General features: G+C 34.3%; 1 protein-coding gene and 1 long non-coding RNA gene across 2 annotated transcripts; one reads left to right on the forward strand and one right to left on the reverse strand.

Moving 5' to 3' along the window:
• Window positions 1-1,478: 1,478 nt before the first annotated feature.
• On the reverse strand, window positions 1,479-5,706 carry LOC138404635 (uncharacterized). Its single transcript, XR_011238507.1, has 3 exons — window positions 5,687-5,706; window positions 2,141-2,187; window positions 1,479-1,612 (listed from the first exon to the last, which is right to left on the reverse strand). It is a non-coding gene; the product is annotated as an uncharacterized lncRNA (long non-coding RNA).
• A 9,202-nt stretch (window positions 5,707-14,908) lies between these two features.
• LOC138404633 (uncharacterized) lies at window positions 14,909-15,601 on the forward strand. Its single transcript, XM_069509205.1, has one exon. The coding sequence runs from the start codon at window positions 14,909-14,911 to the stop codon at window positions 15,599-15,601; it is 693 nt and encodes a 230-aa protein (XP_069365306.1).
• The last annotated feature ends 3,919 nt before the right edge of the window (window positions 15,602-19,520 follow it).

A 19,520-nucleotide genomic window follows, 5' to 3' on the forward strand; every position in this document is an offset into this window, starting at 1 on the left:
TAGCTTATTGACGACATTTTCAACCTTAAACCCTTTATTCTGAAGGAAATCTAATAGAAATAAATTTTCTTTTCAAAGGCCAGTACGGTTTTCGTGCCAAATCAAATACTCTTTCGGCAACAATTGATCTGATTACTAAAATAAAAACTAATATTGACCAAAAAAAGATAGCTGTAGGTATATTTATTGATTTAAAAAAGGCATTCGACACCGTCTCGCACACTATCTTGCTCAATAAGTTACAAAGTATCGGTATATCTGGATCAGCTTTTAAAATTCTAGAATCTTATCTAACAAGTAGACAACAAATAGTGAGAATTGAAAATTTTAAAAGCAAACCATGTGACATTGTTTGTGGGATACCTCAAGGGTCCATCCTAGGCCCTTTGTTATTTTTGATTTACATAAATGATATTGGAAACCTGGGATTGATCGGAGAGGTATCCTTATATGCTGATGATACCTGCTTATTTTATTTTGGAGACTCAATACATGAGATCATGTCGAATACACAAACGGATTTAGATACACTAAATGAATGGTTTCAGTACAATTTACTCACTATAAATGTTGCTAAAACCTCTTATATGCTTTTTACTGCAAAAAACAAAAAAGTTCCTAATTTCGATCCCTTAACTATAAATAACCAAGAACTGAAACAGTCAGAAGCAGAAAAATATCTCGGTCTTATACTTGATTCTAAATTAACATGGCGAGCTCATTTAGATTATCTGCAGTCAAAAATCACATCGTTGACTGGAGCTCTGCGTAAATCTGCACGATGTATACCGCATAAAGTCCGAAGTATCATTTATAACTCACTAGCCAAGCCTTTAATAGAATACTTAATAGAGATTTGGGGATGTGCATATAAAACTAATTTAAAGGATCTTCAAATATCACAAAACAAATTGTTAAAAGTTTTATTCCAACTAGACTATCGCTTCCCGACCAAAGAATTATATAAGAAAACTGATCAACTATCTATTAGTCAATTATACAAATACAAAACATGCATACTAGTTAGGAAAATACTCTTAGAGTCCGTACATACACAAATCACTTTTAAGACAAAATCTCATAGACATGGTACACGAAACAAACATAAACTACAATTAACTAAAGCTAGGACTAATTGTGGGGTGAAAACTATACAGTTTGAGGGAGTGCTACTATATAATAACTTGCCTAAAGACATTTTTAACGAAAAATCTTTTCCAAAATTTAAAGAAAAATTAAAAAAATATTGTCAAACACTATAGTTTTAAAATATATATAAGTTTTATTATTGTATAAATTCACCGTATCTTCTTCTATATTTATGTTTTCTTCTATATTTATGCTTAAAATTGTTCTCATGTAAGTGAACTTTTGTTCTTTTTTGAGAAAATAAAGTCTTTAAACCTAATCTAAAGTCTACACGCATTGTCTTTGATTTGGGATAGGTATCCCATCAGCCACTCGTTCAGCTTCAGTTTGCTGCTCTAGACTAGAGCTGCAGTTTGCTTGCAGTTAGCAATTCTATTGAGAGCCGCCGCATGCCGCTCCTCGATGGCTAGCCGCCATGTCTCCAACTGGTATGCTCAGTTGGGCATGTTCACATCCTGCTGAACTGAAATGAAAATGGTGAACTTTACGTAACATGAGATTTTGCAATCGCAAAAGTAAAAAAAATTATAATGTAAGTATAATATGACAACTAGATGAAGCCTGCTACTTTGTCCACTTGGAGTTAGACTTTTAAAATCCTGTTGGAACTCTTATTTTCCGAGACCAAAAGTAGCCACAAACTACCTCTGTACAAATTTTCGTTAAAATCAGTTAAACGGGTGGGCAGTGAACAGCTAGCAGACAGACTGACAGGCGCTTTCATGTTTATATTAAGTAAGGATTTAATAAAGTAAAAAAAATTGACAATAATCTTAATATTATAAACTTATTAAAAGTAAAAGTTGTTTTTTTTCACTAACTAAAGGAAACTTAACCTGTATGCCATGTCTCCATAATGTTCTTTGTGGTGTGTGAAGTCTACCAATCAACACTTGGCCAAGGTCATCTCACACTGAGAATCTTACTCAGAAGTAATGAAGGTGCTATCTATATGAAGGGATGTATGATGATAAATTAAATAGGTACTTACTTTGTCTTTTAAACTTCTTGTTGTTGGTCTCGAGCATTAAGTACGTCCTGAAAATAATAAAACTAGTTAGTCTTTATAATTAACTAGCTTATGCCTGCGACTTCATCCGCGTGGACTACACAAATTATAAACCCCTAGTTCACCCCCGTAGGGATTGAATTTTCCAACATCTTAGCGGATGTCTACATCACACTAGCCATCTGCATGCCAAATTTCAGCCCAATCCGTCCAGTAGTTTAAGCTGAGCATTGATAGATCTGTCAGTGAGCTATTTTTTCATATATTTATATCAAAGGTTAATTAAGTAGCTTATGCTTATCTGCATGTGTGCATCAAAATCACACACCACCCGTACATTGATATTGATATTCAAAAAAATTATATTTCACAATAGACAGGTTACTTGTGGTTAATTTTTGGATCTAATGTTATAGGTAAGGTGACATAACATAAACTGCAGCATGCGATGTAAGTATGACATCCTCCTGCACGGCTAGCATGGGCCGGGAAATTTTCTCCCCGAGGAAAGGATAAAAATTTTATCCCCTCCGATAGTTATTTCCACTCTCCGAGCATGGGCACAGGGTTGGATATAATTATCCCCGGTGATAAGGCGGGAAAAGACTAGTCCTCGGTTAATGTCAAAGTGTTATTATTTTTTATCTGTGCTTTTGATTTTGCTCGTTTGCGTTACTCGTAACTCGTCTGTGGCTGCTTTTTATTTTAAAAGAGCTAGAAGCCGGAGCCGTAAAATAGTTTAAAAAACATTCACAGAAGATTATGCACGTAAGTATTGTTATTGTTTGTGTTTACCTAACCTAACTCCACTTTTGAATTATCCAAATTAAAAAATAATCGAATAGTTGAAATTCCTAGCTATCACAGTAAGTATCACAAAGACAATTTGTGTTAGTCAGTACACAAAATTGAAGTGATAATATATTGATATTGTTAGCGACAAAGAAATGCATAAATTGTTGTTTTATTTGCAGACATGGAAATATGTACTTGAAGAAGGGCACTGGCCACTGACTGACAAGTATGATGAGGCAGCTCGGGATGTAGGACCACCGGGAAATGTCTCAATAGTGCCGTCGGTCACATATATGAGCACATAAGTGTTCAATATTAATTATCACTGTTGGGCATAAATGCTCAACAGGAATTGGACCTGAAGACTCCATAATGGGCCAGCCAGAGAGATGCGTGTATTAATTTAGTTCTATTAAATGTGTGTCTTGTATAACAAACTCAAAATAACTTTAGGTACCTACCTATTGGAATAGGTAAGTTAGGTACACATCTTATCAACATAAAATATTTTCATTATTGTTTGAGATGATGATAAAACTAACAGTTCAGCACACTGCACTGAGAAGAGTTCAATATCACTTAAAATTGGTTAAGCTGGTATGGTTTGAGCTATTAAACTAACCTAATTCCTTTATAAGCATGTCAAGCCAATGTTTTTTATCTTATGGCAGGAAATCTTTGAAGTGTCGGTGGTGGACTATGGTGAGACTGTCGTTTAACCCACTTTGTACACAGTGGGTACTTTATAAAACCAATAGCCCCAAGTGGTTTTCCTATAAATGCCAATAAATAAATAAAAAGTAAGTAGAGGATATGTACATTTTTGTAATTTGTAAATAGTTATGAATATAGGAAGTTATTCTATGGCAGTGTGGTTTGATTGAACATTAAACTTGTTACTTCCTTTTCTTAAGGATAATAGCACTACTTTTAGATCTGTTAAGTTAACATCAGAGATTTGTGTACATCCAAATAAGCATTGTTTTAATTGGTATTCCTAATATTATGCCTAAGAGTTTGTGTTTGTTACTCAATCACACAGAAAGAGTACTTAAAGCAAAATTATTTTTTGAAGAAACTTATTTTTTGTTATAGCAGCAATAGAAATAAGTACAAAATTTCAACTTTAACCTGTTACGTTTCAGGAGACAGACAGATGGAGAGCTGAGACTGTAATAGGGTCCCATTGGTACCCTACAGAACCCTAGTAGTAGTAGTAGATATAAGGATGGGTTTGCACAAGGTGGTTTTAGGTAATAGGTACTTAAAGAAATATATTTTAATGCAAATATGTATTTATTATTCCATCCCTTTTCCCTTTTATTGTCGGGCAACAGTTAGCAGTCTGGTTTGATCCATAGATATGTGAGATTTCTTTATTTGTTACATTTTCTAGTCTGTCCTTTGGTTGTTCCATTGGAATTCTGAAATATACAATTTATACATTAATCATTTTCAATAATAATAAATTAAGAGTAAGAGGATATACTGAAATGGTCTATAAAGTATAATAGGCTAACATATTTACTCTTACAAAACACTTATGATGAACCATTATAATTTGTAAAGTGTTATTGTGTTTGTGTATCATTATGTATTTAACTATGATATAGGTGTGTACTTTAATTTAAGAATTGTTTTGTTAAATTAGACTCCTGCCTATTTTGTTCAAATAAATGATTTTATTATAATGAGTCATTGTGTTATTTTATATTTCCAATAATCCATACTAATATTATAAATGCGAAAGTGTGTCTGCCTGTCTGTCTGCTAGCTTTTCACAGCCTGTTGGGCTGTGAAAAGCTAGTCTAACCGATTTAGATGAAATTTAGTACCTACAGAGTTAGCTTACATCCCGAGGATGGACACCGGCTACTTTTTATTCTGGAAAATCAAATAGTTCTCACAGGATTTTCAAAACCTAAATCCACACAGATGAAGTCGCGGGCAATAGTCATCCCATGACCTTGACTTGTATCTCACTGGTAACTACCATCTGCCAAGAGTCTTATAGATGTGAGGACGTAGAATAAATAGAGAATAGCCGCGAATACCTATTTGTAGGTACCTACTACCTACCTAAGTAGGTAACCTAAATTAGGTACCTATTCGTTTGCACAAGATGGTTTTAGGTAATAGGTAAGTACTTACTTACTTTTATGAATCCATCCACCGAATTAATCGGCTTTAGTGCTTCATTAAGCTGCTCGCATAAGTACAGCACATAATATTTGTCCATCCGAAACAAGTGTCGGAACTCAGCGTCGGGAAATTCAAAGGGATTACTTCCATCACTAATTACGTGCTCATGTTATTTTCGTTCTAAATTCTCTATTTCAAACTAATAAAAAAAGCGCGAGACATGTTTTTTGATCTTTTAATAATTGAGTTAAAGTTCTATGAGCTTATACCCACCTCTAATCTCGATGATAAAATTATCCCTCTCAAATGTCAAAAAAGGACAGTTTATCTTCTTTTATTTGGCCCCATGCTATAGACGGTGGATAAATAGTCCCCCGAGTCCCCGTGAAATGTCAAACGGGGATAAACTTCTCCTCTCCCCTGTTGCCGTGCTCTGAGGGGTGGAGAAGTTAATGTTATCTCCTGTGCAGTGGATAAAATCGGGGGATATAATTTTTATCTTCGGCCCATGCTAGCCGTGCAGTATTATAATGTACCTACCTATGAAATGACTAGCATGTTTTTTAAATACTAATAGGTAAAATAACTCACTCTTTGCCAATGTTCGGCAGTCTTGTCCTTGGACACACCTCCAACAGCGATTAGCTGGAGGGCAACGGTTTGCCAGGTTTGTCGTACAGTGGTTCTCCAGAGGCCCTCAAGCACGTATGGACAAGTCCCGTTGGGTCTGCGAACTCTACTAAGAGTTCGAACTGTCGGACCGACACCCTTCTAGTTGTATGTAGCCATCTATAAAGACAAGAAGTCAGTTAAAATGGGCAATTCATGACTCACATTCAAGTTCTATGCTGAAGAACTAATATTAACTAGGTATTAAGCTACTGTACACAACAAAATCACTCACGAATACCGGTATTCTACAGTATAGTCATAGTTATTCTACATTAATATGTTTTTCACTTACTTTTCAAAACAAAACCGTAGATCAAATTAAGAAAACACCAGCTAAAACTTAAAATAAGTCTGTTTATCAAAACAAACATTACGTCGTAACTCGTAATGTCAATCATGGTCATGGTATGCTATCTTAGAACTCTGCTGCTAAACTAGATTAATAGCGCCATCTAGGAGCTGGATTTAGAAATAATGTTCCAGTGTTAACATGTAAGTCATTTTTAATGACAGTGTTAACATAATAAAAAATACTCAAGTTCCAATATTGTGAAAAATTAAATTAAAAACATACTTTCTTTTTATTTGGAAAAAAGAAATATTCAATTATTATAAATTTGCTAAAATTAAGCTTTATTTTTAAAATAATAGTTAAATGTTCTTCAAATTCTAGATTTTCATATCTATGGTCAAGAAAACTGGTGACAAGTGTCAGAAAAGTTTGAAATTTGAATTCATTTCATAACGAAATTCTACGGTGGTTCTACAGTTTTGGGAGTAATTTTATTTGATATTAAAGATTTCACGACTTTTGCTTTGCTTTCGGACTCCGACGATCCCTACGTTTATTATTTTGGCTTGTTTTTTGGACTACTGTTTCTTGTGTAAACGATAACTTGGCTTTCCCCCTGAACTCTGTTGCAATCTGATTTTGTTTAGTGGTTTAGAAGTTTAGATTTGTAAAATGTCTCAAAAAGTATGTTGTGTGCCTGGCTGTTCAACTGTTGCAGGTGATGGTAAGTAAATTCGTTCTGTTTTATATCAGAAAATATTGCTTGCTGCCTCATATACTCAATTGATTCAATCGGAAGATTGCCCTTGAAAGTTATCATTTCAAGGATGCAGTGATGCAAGGATGCCTTTTTGACAAGATGCGTTAGCTCTAGCACCACAGTTTTGTTTAATTGCAAACGTGAGATGTAGGTACTAAACCCTAAAATGTTGATGTTTGAACAGTGACTTAATGTTTTTAGCACTTTTCTCAATAGAAATAAGCTATTAGTCGGATCACTATAATTAGATAAGCTTGATGTTTAATATCTTTACTTCATTATGTATTTCCAGGTATCTCACTGCACCGTTTCCCCAACCCAAATCAGCACATTGATTTGTTTCAAGTGTGGCTGAAGAAGATTGGGGGTCATGTAGCGGAATTAGATAAAGATTACATTTACAGCAACAGAAGGGTCTGTCGTAGACATTTTGAGGACATTTATTTGTACCCAACAAAGTTGTGTTCCCTAGCCATCCCATCACTCTGTTTAGCAGGTTGGTTAGACATTTTTAAAGTACCTTTGTAACTAGCAAATATTGTCACTTGCTAATTGGTATATTTTAGATATTATGTAACTTGTCACAGAATATCAGATAGTTTCAAGTTAATTATTTAAAAGAACTTTTTATGTAGAAACATGGACAAGTCTTACTCTCTAATGTGAATAATTCATATCTCAATGTATTTACTTTATTATGGTTTTGATATTGATATTTTTATTTTAGAGAATATGGCTGCTGCTGAAGCAATAATTGTTTCTGAACCGCATACTAGCTCCAGTTTCATATCAAATGAAATGGAAATGGCACCAGGTAATTATAAATCTTAAATCTAAATATATAAAAGGAAAAGGTGACTGACTGACTGACTGATCTATCAACGCACAGCTCCAACTACTGGACGGATCAGGCTGAAATTTGGCATGCAGATAGCTATTATGATGTAGGCATCCGCTAAGAAAGGATTTTTGAAAATTTAACCCCTAAGGGGGTGAAATAGGGGTTTGAAATTTGTGTAGTCCATGCGGACGAAGTGGAAAGCATAAGCTAGTACCCTATAATTTTAAATCGCCTTTAAGTTTATTTTTTAACATGGCAGATATGTATATGCCATACAATAGGAAATGCAAAAAAATAGTGTTTTTGATTTACATGATCATATCATTTCAATTTAATTAGATACTAATAGAATAGTGTAGTATAACTTAAATGAACTACTGATGTGAAAGTTTGATACCTTTCAAATCAAACATCATTTTTTCATTTCCATTGTTGGTAGCTTTAGTATTAACTAGTGACCTTACCTTCGCATGGGTAGCTTATTACAGTTTTCATGTGGATCTCTAATTTTTTGAAAATAAAATATAGCTTATGTTACTCAGGAATAATGTAGATTTCTACTTGTAAAAGATTTTTTTAAAATTGGTTGGTATAGATTATCGTATTATTATCTCATGTGTTATTTTTGGTATTTTGCAGGACTTGTTGCAACATCAAGTAAAGCAGTACCTGCAGTTGCTATTAAGTTAAACTCAAAGGACAATTTAAAAGGTATATCAGAATCCTTAGTTTTAAACTAAAAAGTTTTTATAACTTACTTGGCTTAGTTAAATATTATAACTTACTGTGGTGATCATGCCATGCTTCATACTCTGTCTGTAGCAGACACTTTTAAAAACAAATTCATGTGGACAAAGTCTCAGGCATATCAAGTTGGGATCAATATTTTTTCTGCCCCAAAAATGCCAGGTTGTCTAAATAACTCTGTATAATATGACTTCAAGACAACAATATTATACACGGTCAGAAAGACTAGCAGCAGAATAACAGTAAAAAAAAGATTCCGACGAATTGAGAACCTCCTCCTTTTTTGAAGTCGGTTAAAAAGGCTCTATTTTGATAACCCTAAGAATTTATTGCTCATTGATAATATCTTTAGTCATGATCAACTCATTGCCAGCTTATTACTGAGCATAGGTCTCCTCTAAGAGTGAGATGAGTTTAGGCCGTCGTCTGCCATGCAGGTTTCCTTAAGATATTTTTTCGTTCACCATTAAAGCAAGTGATATTTAATTTCTTAAAATGCACATAACTCTGCAAAGTTAGAATTGATTGCACCCCCAACCTGTCGAAAAGTCATAGCTACTAGGCTGTCACCGCTTTTTAACATAATGGTTATACGATTGCACTTAATGACGAACCATGATTAATCATGATGGTACTTAATGAACAGCAATTTTTAATATTTGATGTCATTTACTTTCAGCTAAGAAGTGGGTTCTCACCAAACAAGAGAAGGAACTCTGCAAAGAAATTTCAAATATGAGATATCAATTAAAAAAATGTTGAATACAGAAAGACTACTTTAAGAAGAAGGCTGCTATTAAACTTAAAAAGACCGAAGCATTTGAGCTTTTGATGAAAAATATGAGTGAAGAGACAAAAACTTTTTTTGCTATGCAAGTCACTCAATTTGGAAAGAAAGCAAAAGGAAGACGCTTCACAATTAAAGAAAAAATTCTTGCCCTTGCATTCTACAAGCGCAGTCCAAAGGCATATAGGTTTCTAAGTTCTTTTAGTGTTTTGCCTAAGAGAAAAACACTTTCTACTTTATTACAAAAAATAAACCTCAAGCCAGGTAAAACCGTGGAATTATTTGAAGAATTAAAGAAACCTGTAACAAAGTTAAATGACAACCATAAGTTTTGTACGATTATCTTTGATGAAATGGCAATTTCACCAAATTTAGCCTACTGCAGAAAAAATGATGAAATTATTGGTATGGTGGATGACGGTGAGGAAAAAAAGAAGCAAATTTGTGACCATGTTTTGGTGTTTATGGTGAGAGGTATCATAAAAAAATTCAAACAACCAGTTTATTTCACATTTTGTAGAGGCTCTACTAAAGCAGACAGCTTAAGGCACAAATAAAAACTGTCATAAAAGAAGTAGAAGCCACAGGTTTAAAAGTTGTGGCCACTGTTTGTGACCGGGGGCATCAAACCGAGCTGCTATAAACAGTTTACTAAATGAGACTAGAATAGAATATTTAAGAGACAACAAATAATGGACTGGTGGGTTTTTTGAATTAAATAAAAAAAAGATTTTTCCTTTATTTGATGCACCCCATCTGATGAAGGGTATAAGAAATAATTTGTTGAACAAAAATTTAATGTTTACCCAAGATGGGAAGCAAAAAGTTGCAAAATGGCAGCATTTAGAAGAAATGTACCACAGGCAGCCAGGTTATAAAGGTGTCCGCTTGGTGCCTAAATTAACGGCGCAACATGTTGTGCCCAAACTAATACCTAAAATGAAAGTGAAACACTGCACTCAGGTATTCAGTCGGACAGTCGGCGTTGCTCTTGGATATATGGCAGGTACCTACTTGATTTGTATACTGATGTACATTGCGCTCTTTACCATTGTCAAAGTTGGTGGATTTTACTCTTTATGCAAGGTTTTCTACTTCATCATGATCATCATGATCACTCCACCGCCGGGTCACTACAGAGTACGGGTCTCCTCTTAGAGTGGGAAGGGTTTTGGGCAGTCTATCCCGTTGGATCCCTGAAGCCCTGGATCGAACCCGTGACCGCCGAGTAGGAGACGACATCATAACCACTAGGCTATCCAGCTTATTTGTGTATTGTGTTCCATTCTTATTAATTAGTAGAATAGAATATTTTAATTTTTACTTATTATAATTTATTTTATGAGTATTTAACATGTCCTTTTATTCTTTTTAGATTGTGGGCAACTTCCAGCTGAAAATAAAGACACGGCCGATTTGTTAATATTGATGGACGAATTATTTGATTCTGTAAATGGGAGTTACAGCAAAATAAGAAACGGTAAAATTTATAGAACTGCTGTAACTCCCAAATCTCCTCATCACCAGTTATGGAGAAAAAGTTTGCCAGTATTGAAGTCCATGGTCTTTGTTACAAAGGATGGGAGAAAAGCCTCTGTTCCATCAATTTCGAGCTGGATAAAAACAATTGAAGGGTTCCAGTTATTAATCAATCATTTAAAGTCCCTCAATGTAACTTCACTTTTGTTACGACATTTCAATCAGGACCCCTTGGAAAACTTTTTTGGTGCAATAAGAGCACAGGGCCATTCAAACAATATGCCAAATGCATATGGGTTTCAAGCAGCATATAAGACGTTAATGGTAAATAATTTAACATCTCCTCATTCTGTCGGGGCAAATTGTGAAAAAGATGGGGACTTTTGCCTAAACAATTTAAAAAATCTTATTAAAAGTAGCGAAAAGAGTAACGAAGAAAACACAGAAAATATAGAAATAGATTTTAATGATTTGAACATTGAAAATATAAATACAAATAAACTAATTGAAGGCAAATCTCCGACAGATGTAGAGAGGTGTGCGGCAGTAGCATATTGCAGTGGATGGCTTGTGACAAAAGTGCAAAAAAAAAGTTTTCAAAAGTTGTCCTGAATGCATTGAAGTGTTTAAAAGTAAGGAACTGGAGGCTTTTCATAAACATATTAAAATTAGCGAATACAATGACAAAGTATGGCTATGTTATCCAACGAGAAACATTTTTGATTGCTTCGCTGAGATCGAAAATCAAGTAATTGAAATTTTGAAAAACAGAAGTAATAAAAATAAAATACAAGAGTACGTAAAATTATTACTATTATCAAATATAAATTTTAACTTTATATCATGTAGCTCACATAGAGACAAAATTATTAATTTTTTGACCAAGGAAACTGTCATTTTTTTTATAAATAACTGGTGCAAAGATATTAATTTTATTTTAAATGGAAAAATTCACTTTTTTGATGCAAGAGATCCACTTAAATGTGATGCTGATATTTATTATAAAAAAATAAATTGAAAAAGTTTAAATAACTTATAATAAGTTGTGTTTAATTTTTGAATTAAATTTGATTGGCGGGAGTTAAATGCCATTGTGATATTGGTAATTATCAGTATTGCCAAGATAAGTACCATTATCCATTCAAAACTCCCGCAAATCAAACACCACATTCCTACCTAATTTAGAAACTATAAAGTATGTATATAGGTAGGTATATATACTGGGTATTGGCTGTATTTAGTACCAAACCCGTCTCCTAGATGGCGCTTTTCAAGTGGGCGCCTTGACGGCCCGACTTACCAGTCTATCTCCTATATACACTGTAGTCTGTGATCATGGTATGCTATCTTAGAACTCTGCTGCTAAACTAGATTAATAGCGCCATCTAGGAGCTGGATTTAGAAATAATGTTCCAGTGTTAACATGTAAATCATTTTTAATGACCCAAGTTAATGACAGTGTTAACATAATAAAAAATACTCAAGTTCCAATATTGTGAAAAATTAAATTAAAAACATACTTTCTTTTTATTTGGAAAAAAGAAATATTCAATTATTATAAATTTTGCTAAAATTAAGCTTTATTTTTAAAATAATAGTTAAATGTTCTTTAAATTCTAGATTTTCATATCTATGGTCAAGAAAACTGGTGACAAGTGTCAGAAAAGTTTGAAATTTGAATTCATTTCATAACGAAATTCTACGGTGGTTCTACAGTTTTGGGAGTAATTTTATTTGATATTAAAGATTTCACGACTTTTGCTTTGCTTTCGGACTCCGACGATCCCTACGTTTATTATTTTGGCTTGTTTTTTGGACTACTGTTTCTTGTGTAAACGATAACTTGGCTTTCCCCCTGAACTCTGTTGCAATCTGATTTTGTTTAGTGGTTTAGAAGTTTAGATTTGTAAAATGTCTCAAAAAGTATGTTGTGTGCCTGGCTGTTCAACTGTTGCAGGCGATGGTAAGTAAATTCGTTCTGTTTTATATCAGAAAGTATTGCTTGCTGCCTCATATACTCAATTGATTCAATCGGAAGATTGCCCTTGAAAGTTATCATTTCAAGGATGCAGTGATGCAAGGATGCCTTTTTGACAAGATGCGTTAGCTCTAGCACCACAGTTTTGTTTAATTGCAAACGTGAGATGTAGGTACTAAACCCTAAAATGTTGATGTTTGAACAGTGACTTAATGTTTTTAGCACTTTTCTCAATAGAAATAAGCTATTAGTCGGATCACTATAATTAGATAAGCTTGATGTTTAATATCTTTACTTCATTATGTATTTCCAGGTATCTCACTGCACTGTTTCCCCAACCCAAATCAGCACATTGATTTGTTTCAAGTGTGGCTGAAGAAGATTGGGGGTCATGTAGCGGAATTAGATAAAGATTACATTTACAGCAACAGAAGGGTCTGTCGTAGACATTTTGAGGACATTTATTTGTACCCAACAAAGTTGTGTTCCCTAGCCATCCCATCACTCTGTTTAGCAGGTTGGTTAGACATTTTTAAAGTACCTTTGTAACTAGCAAATATTTTCACTTGCTAATTGGTATATTTTAGATATTATGTAACTTGTCACAGAATATCAGACAGCTATGGTTTCAAGTTAATTATTTACAAGAACTTTTTATGTAGAAACATGGACAAGTCTTACTCTCTAATGTGAATAATTCATATCTCAATGTATTTACTTTATTATGGTTTTGATATTGATATTTTTATTTTAGAGAATATGGCTGCTGCTGAAGCAATAATTGTTTCTGAACTGCATACTAGCTCCAGTTTCATATCAAATTCTAATGAAATGGAAATGGCACCAGGTAATTATAAATCTTAAATCTAAATATATAAAAGGAAAAGGTGACTGACTGACTGACTGACTGATCTATCAACGCACAGCTCTAACTACTGGACGGATCGGGCTGAAACTTGGCATGCAGATAGCTATTATGATGTAGGCATCCGCTAAGAAAGGATTTTTGAAAATTTAAATCCCTAAGGGGGTGAAATAGGGGTTTGAAATTTGTGTAGTCCATGCGGACGAAGTCGAAAGCATAAGCTAGTACCCTATAATTTTAAATCGCCTTTAAGTTTATTTTTTAACATGGCAGATATGTATATGCCATACAATAGGAAATGCAAAAAAATAGTGTTTTTGATTTACATGATCATATCATTTCAATTTAATTAGATAATAATGATGTGAAAGTTTGATACCTTTCAAATCAAACATCATTTTTTCATTTCCATTGTTGGTAGCTTTAGTATTAACTAGTGACCTTACCTTCGCATGGGTAGCTTATTACAGTTTTCATGTGGATCTCTAATTTTTTTTAAAATAAAATATAGCTTATGTTACTCAGGAATAATGTAGATTTCTACTTGTAAAAGATTTTTTTTAAATTGGTTGGTATAGATTATCGTATTATTATCTCATGTGTTATTTTTGGTATTTTGCAGGACTTGTTGCAACATCAAGTAAAGCAGTACCTGCAGTTGCTATTAAGTTAAACAAAGACAATTTAAAAGGTATATCAGAATCCTTAGTTTTAAACTAAAAAGTTTTTATAACTTACTTGGCTTAGTTAAATATTATAACTTACTGTGGTGATCATGCCATGCTTCATACTCTGTCTGTAGCAGACACTTTTAAAAACAAATTCATGTGGACAAAGTCTCAGGCATATCAAGTTGGGATCAATATTTTTTCTGCCCCAAAAATGCCAGGTTGTCTAAATAACTCTGTATAATATGACTTCAAGACAACAATATTATACACGGTCAGAAAGACTAGCAGCAGAATAACAGTAAAAATTTTGATAACCCTAAGAATTTATTTTTTTAATTGAATATATTTTCCGTTTCCGGCTGTCAAACAGTTAGCTGCGTAACGCGATCTCTCGTAATTTAAATTCCAAAACAGTGTTTAAAACTCGATCGATCATTATACATACCGTGAATTTACACATTGAACTGACACGAAATCGGATTACACAGTGATCAAAACTAATTTGCAAAAGAGAAGACTGAAAAATAAACGAGAAATTACGCCATTTTTTTGGAGGTTAGAATCCATTAGTAAACATATTTGACAGTGACATTGAGTTACATGCCGGCTGACATCTGACATTGGAGTAAGTGTTGCTATATCACAAAACCAAGAAAAGCTACCAATTTGGTAGTTTTTGTAAACAACAATGGATCCTCAATTTAAATTACTTTGGAATACAATGAAAGAGGAGATGAGCCAACAAACAGCTGTTATAAACCAAAATATGATTACAACCATGGATGAGAAGCTAAAACCTCTTGTGGATGACATAGTTGGACTGAAACTAGACGTAGAAACATTGAAAACAAAAACACAATATTTAGAAAGACAAACAAGGAAGAATAATCTAATCATTCATGGTGTTCAAGAAACTGAAACTAATTTTCCTGATCTACTGAAACATATCATCTCAGTTTTGAACGTTGTCAGTGACAAAACAGGCATAGAAGCTTGGGACAAATGGGAGATTAGTAACGTTAAAAGAATCGGAAAGAAAATTGAGGGTAAAACGCGGCCCATATGCACGACGCTCACTTTATACTGGCGAAAAATGGAGCTTTTAAGAAATAAGAAACATCTACCAGAAAATGTATATATAACAGAGGACTATCCCAAAGAAGTATTATTAAAGAGGAAAGAATTAAAAACTCAACTAAAAGAAGAACTAGACAAGGGCAATGAAGCATATATTGTCTACGACCGGCTAGTAATTAAAGCAAAGAAAGATAAAAGGAAGCGGTCGCCTACAAAGTCGCCAATCACACCAAACGACGAGAGAACAAAGAACACCAACAAGACTAAAATGAGTCGAGTTAATTATTTCGACAAAACGAGATCACTCTCTTTTAGCGGAACTAGCAGCGCGAATTAGCAATCAAGTAACACCAGCAACGAACGGAAAACTAATATGTCACAAACGGAAAATAACACAACAACAAAGAAAGGTCCCAACCAGGCTGGTCACCTTGGGACGTCAGACCAACACCCTCTAGAAGACGAAACACAAGCAGGAAAAATATCAAAACCTAAACATTTACTAAATTCAATGAAAAGAAAAGATCAAAATAAACTATTTATAGCAACTTTAAATACAAGGACACTCAGAACAGACGATAGACTCATGGAACTGGAATTCGCATTAGAAAGAATAAAATGGGATGTTATAGGATTGAGCGAAATACGACGATTAGGAGAAGAAGTGAGAGAGTATAAAGATTATATATTCTACTACAAAGGAGAAACGAAGGGGTTACATGGTGTTGGTTTCATCGTCAAAAGCCATTTAAAAGAGGCCATCATACAATTTAGAAGCAAATCGGAAAGAATTGCCATCTTGGACTTGTCTATCCAAGATGGAAAAGAGCCATGGTCCATAATACAAGTTTATGCGCCCACAGAGCAAGCAACCGATGAAGAGAAGAACTTATTTTATACATCATTACGTAATACCATAGAAGAAACAAATAAAAACAAGATTGTGATGGGAGACTTCAACAGTCAAATAGGTAGCCAACAAGATGGAGAAACTAACATCATTGGACCCTACAGTCAAGGTAGGCGTAATAAAAATGGACAAAAACTCATGGACCTTGCGCTCGAATACAATTTAAAAATCATGAATACATACTATAAGAAAAAAACAAATAGGAAATGGACATGGATCTCACCTGATGGTAAAACCAAAAACGAAATCGATTTTATATTAACTAACACCCCTGGCTTCTTTAATGATGTAGGTATAGTAAACCAACTAAACTTCAGTACAAACCATAGAATGGTTAGAGGTACTTTAGGAATCACAAGCAAACAAAGATCAAGAAAACACATAAAAAACATTACAGATCAAATAGCAACTCCAATCCCAGAAAACATCCTTAATAAAGTAAAAGAACAAATGAACAAAATTGGAAATGACGATTCGGTCCAAGAAAAGTACAATAAACTTGAAAAAATCTTAACCAATTTAGGAACTGAACTAAAACACATGAGCAAGTTAAACAAAATGCACAAAATAGGACAATACGCCAGAACTCTAATAAAAGAAAGAGGAAAATTGTTTGTAGACAGGAAAAAGAACATTAAAAAGATAGAAGCACTAAGTAAGAAGATCACATCAAGTATAAGAGGTCATAAGAAAGAAATACGTTCCAACCGAATTCAATTGGAGATCGAAAAAACAGGAGGAATCAAAAGAACACTGAAAAAACTTAAGGATCATTTATCTTGGATACCGAAAATGAAGGGAAAAAATAAAGGGAACAAGGTATATACAACATCGAAAAGAACAACGATCAGCAAAATCGCTACGAATTTCTACAAAAACCTATACAGTTCACCCGATTTACCAGTAGTAATCGAAAACCCAAACAAGGAAGAAATTCCTTACATACTAGAAAGTGAAACAAGACAAGCCATACTGACACAAAAAAACCATAAAGCCCCGGGCGAAGATAGAATAACCAATGAATTACTAAAGGGGTCACTAGATGCAATACTAAAACCACTAACTAGTCTATTTAACGAAATCTTAGACAGCGAGGTTATACCGGAACAGTGGACAAAGACAACCATAATACTGATTCACAAAAAGGGGGATACAGATAAAATAGACAACTATAGACCAATAAGTCTTATGACAAATATATACAAAGTTTTTTCAAAAATTGTATTAGGCAGGCTCACTAAACAACTAGATGCAGAACAACCAAGAGAACAGGCGGGTTTCAGAGCTGATTTCTCAACAGCAGACCACATGCATGTAGTGAAACAAATAGTAGAGAAATATAATGAGTATGGAAAACCATACTATATTTCTTTCGTAGATTATAACAAGGCATTTGATTCTCTCTCTCATAACTACATATATAAAGCCTTGGTCAACCAGGGAATAGAAAGGAAATACATCAGACTTATAATTAATATATACAGCAACAGTACTGCAAAAGTACAATTAGAAAAACTTGGAGAGGAATTTAAGATCCAAAAAGGAGTCAGACAAGGTGATCCCCTGTCTCCAAAGCTTTTTTTGGCTGTGTTAGAGGAAATTTTTAGAAATCTAGATTGGGAAGGGTGGGGAATAAATATTAATGGATGTAAACTGTCACACCTGCGGTTTGCAGACGATTTGGTACTATTTGCCGAGGACCCAGTCACTCTACAAGAAATGCTTGAACAACTAGCAACAGAGAGTCAAAAAGCAGGTTTGACAATGAACACCACCAAAACAAAGGTTATGACCAATAGGCATCAACAAAAAGTTAACATAAATAACCAGGACATAGAGTATGTGAAGGAATACGTCTACCTAGGTCAAGTAATTGCACCAAGCTTACAGATGGACAAAGAATTGCAAAGACGAATTAATAACACCTGGGCTCGATACTGGTCGCTGAAAGAAATACTAAAAAACAAAGATATCCCAATGCCAACTAAACGTAAAGTATTTAACATGTGCATCCTACCAATACTTACTTACGGCTGTCAAACGTGGGGTCTGACAAAAGCTCGCAATCAAAAAATAAAGGTATGCCAACAAGGGATAGAGAGAAGCATGCTGCACATCAAACTGAAAGACAAATGGAGACTGACCAAAATTAGAAAGATCACAGGTGTGACAGATGTCTCAAGAAGAATCAAGAAACTTAAATGGCGTTGGGCTGGCCATATGATCAGATCCCCAAAGGATAAATGGACCAAAGAGGTCACTTACTGGTACCCCAGAGATGGGAAGAGAGCGAGAGGACGGCCACAGAGGAGATGGGAGGATGACCTGCCAAAGGGTGGTGACCTGGCGCGGACTAGCGTTAGATAGGAAAAAATGGAGAAGTCTAGAGGAGGCCTATGTCCAAAGAGGACAACCTGAACTGTAAACTGCTGGTGTTACTAATTTTTTTAGAATAAATTATGTAGGATAGGATAATTAAATAATAGGAAATAAGAAATTAGTAATACGTTTAGTTAGTAATATAAGATGTAAAACTAGTGTATCAGTGAATAAAGGCTATTTTATTTATTTATTTATTTATTTTAAGAATTTATTGCTCATTGATGATATCTTTAGTCACGATCAACTCATTGCCAGCCTATTACTGAGCATAGGTCTCCTCTAAGAGTGAGATAAGTTTAGGCCATCGTCTGCCATGCAGGTTTCCTTAAGATATTTTTTCGTTCACCATTAAAGCAAGTGATATTTAAATTCTTAAAATGCACATAACTCTGCAAAATTAGAATTGATTGCACCCCCAACCTGTCGAAAAGTCATAGCTACTAGGCTGTCACCGCTTTTTAACATAATGGTTATACGATTGCACTTAATGACGAACCATGATTAAATAAAGGGTTAGCGAGCCTTCAGTTACCAGGAGTTTATAAAAATGTACGATAATAATTACGTCTTGTCAATATTGGATGCGTTCAGATAGGTGTACAGAGATCTCATTTAAATGGTCAATATCGAGAGATTTCATATAATGAGTGTGTCCGTCCAGTATAAGTTGAGCTCCGTTTGTTAGTATGAAGCGGTCATTGTAGAAATACCTATGTCTCTTTTGTTCCTGTTTTCTTTAGTGACCATTAGAATGTTGTCTCCCTTCAAACAAGCATAGGTAATAATGATAAGACTGAACTCACGTGTTAGTGTGCACTTGTGAGGAAGATCGAATGCGATGCACTTTATGCACTCCTAATATTTCACAACTATTATTTTTGATAAAAATGTTAAATAATTATTTAGATTTACGCGCAACGCAGAACGCGTCTACACACTTCCGTGGTCCGGGGGGGAGAGGGAT

This window comes from Maniola hyperantus, unplaced genomic scaffold (assembly GCF_902806685.2).
Source record: "Maniola hyperantus unplaced genomic scaffold, iAphHyp1.2, whole genome shotgun sequence".
In the NCBI taxonomy this organism is placed as follows: domain Eukaryota; kingdom Metazoa; phylum Arthropoda; class Insecta; order Lepidoptera; family Nymphalidae; genus Maniola; species Maniola hyperantus.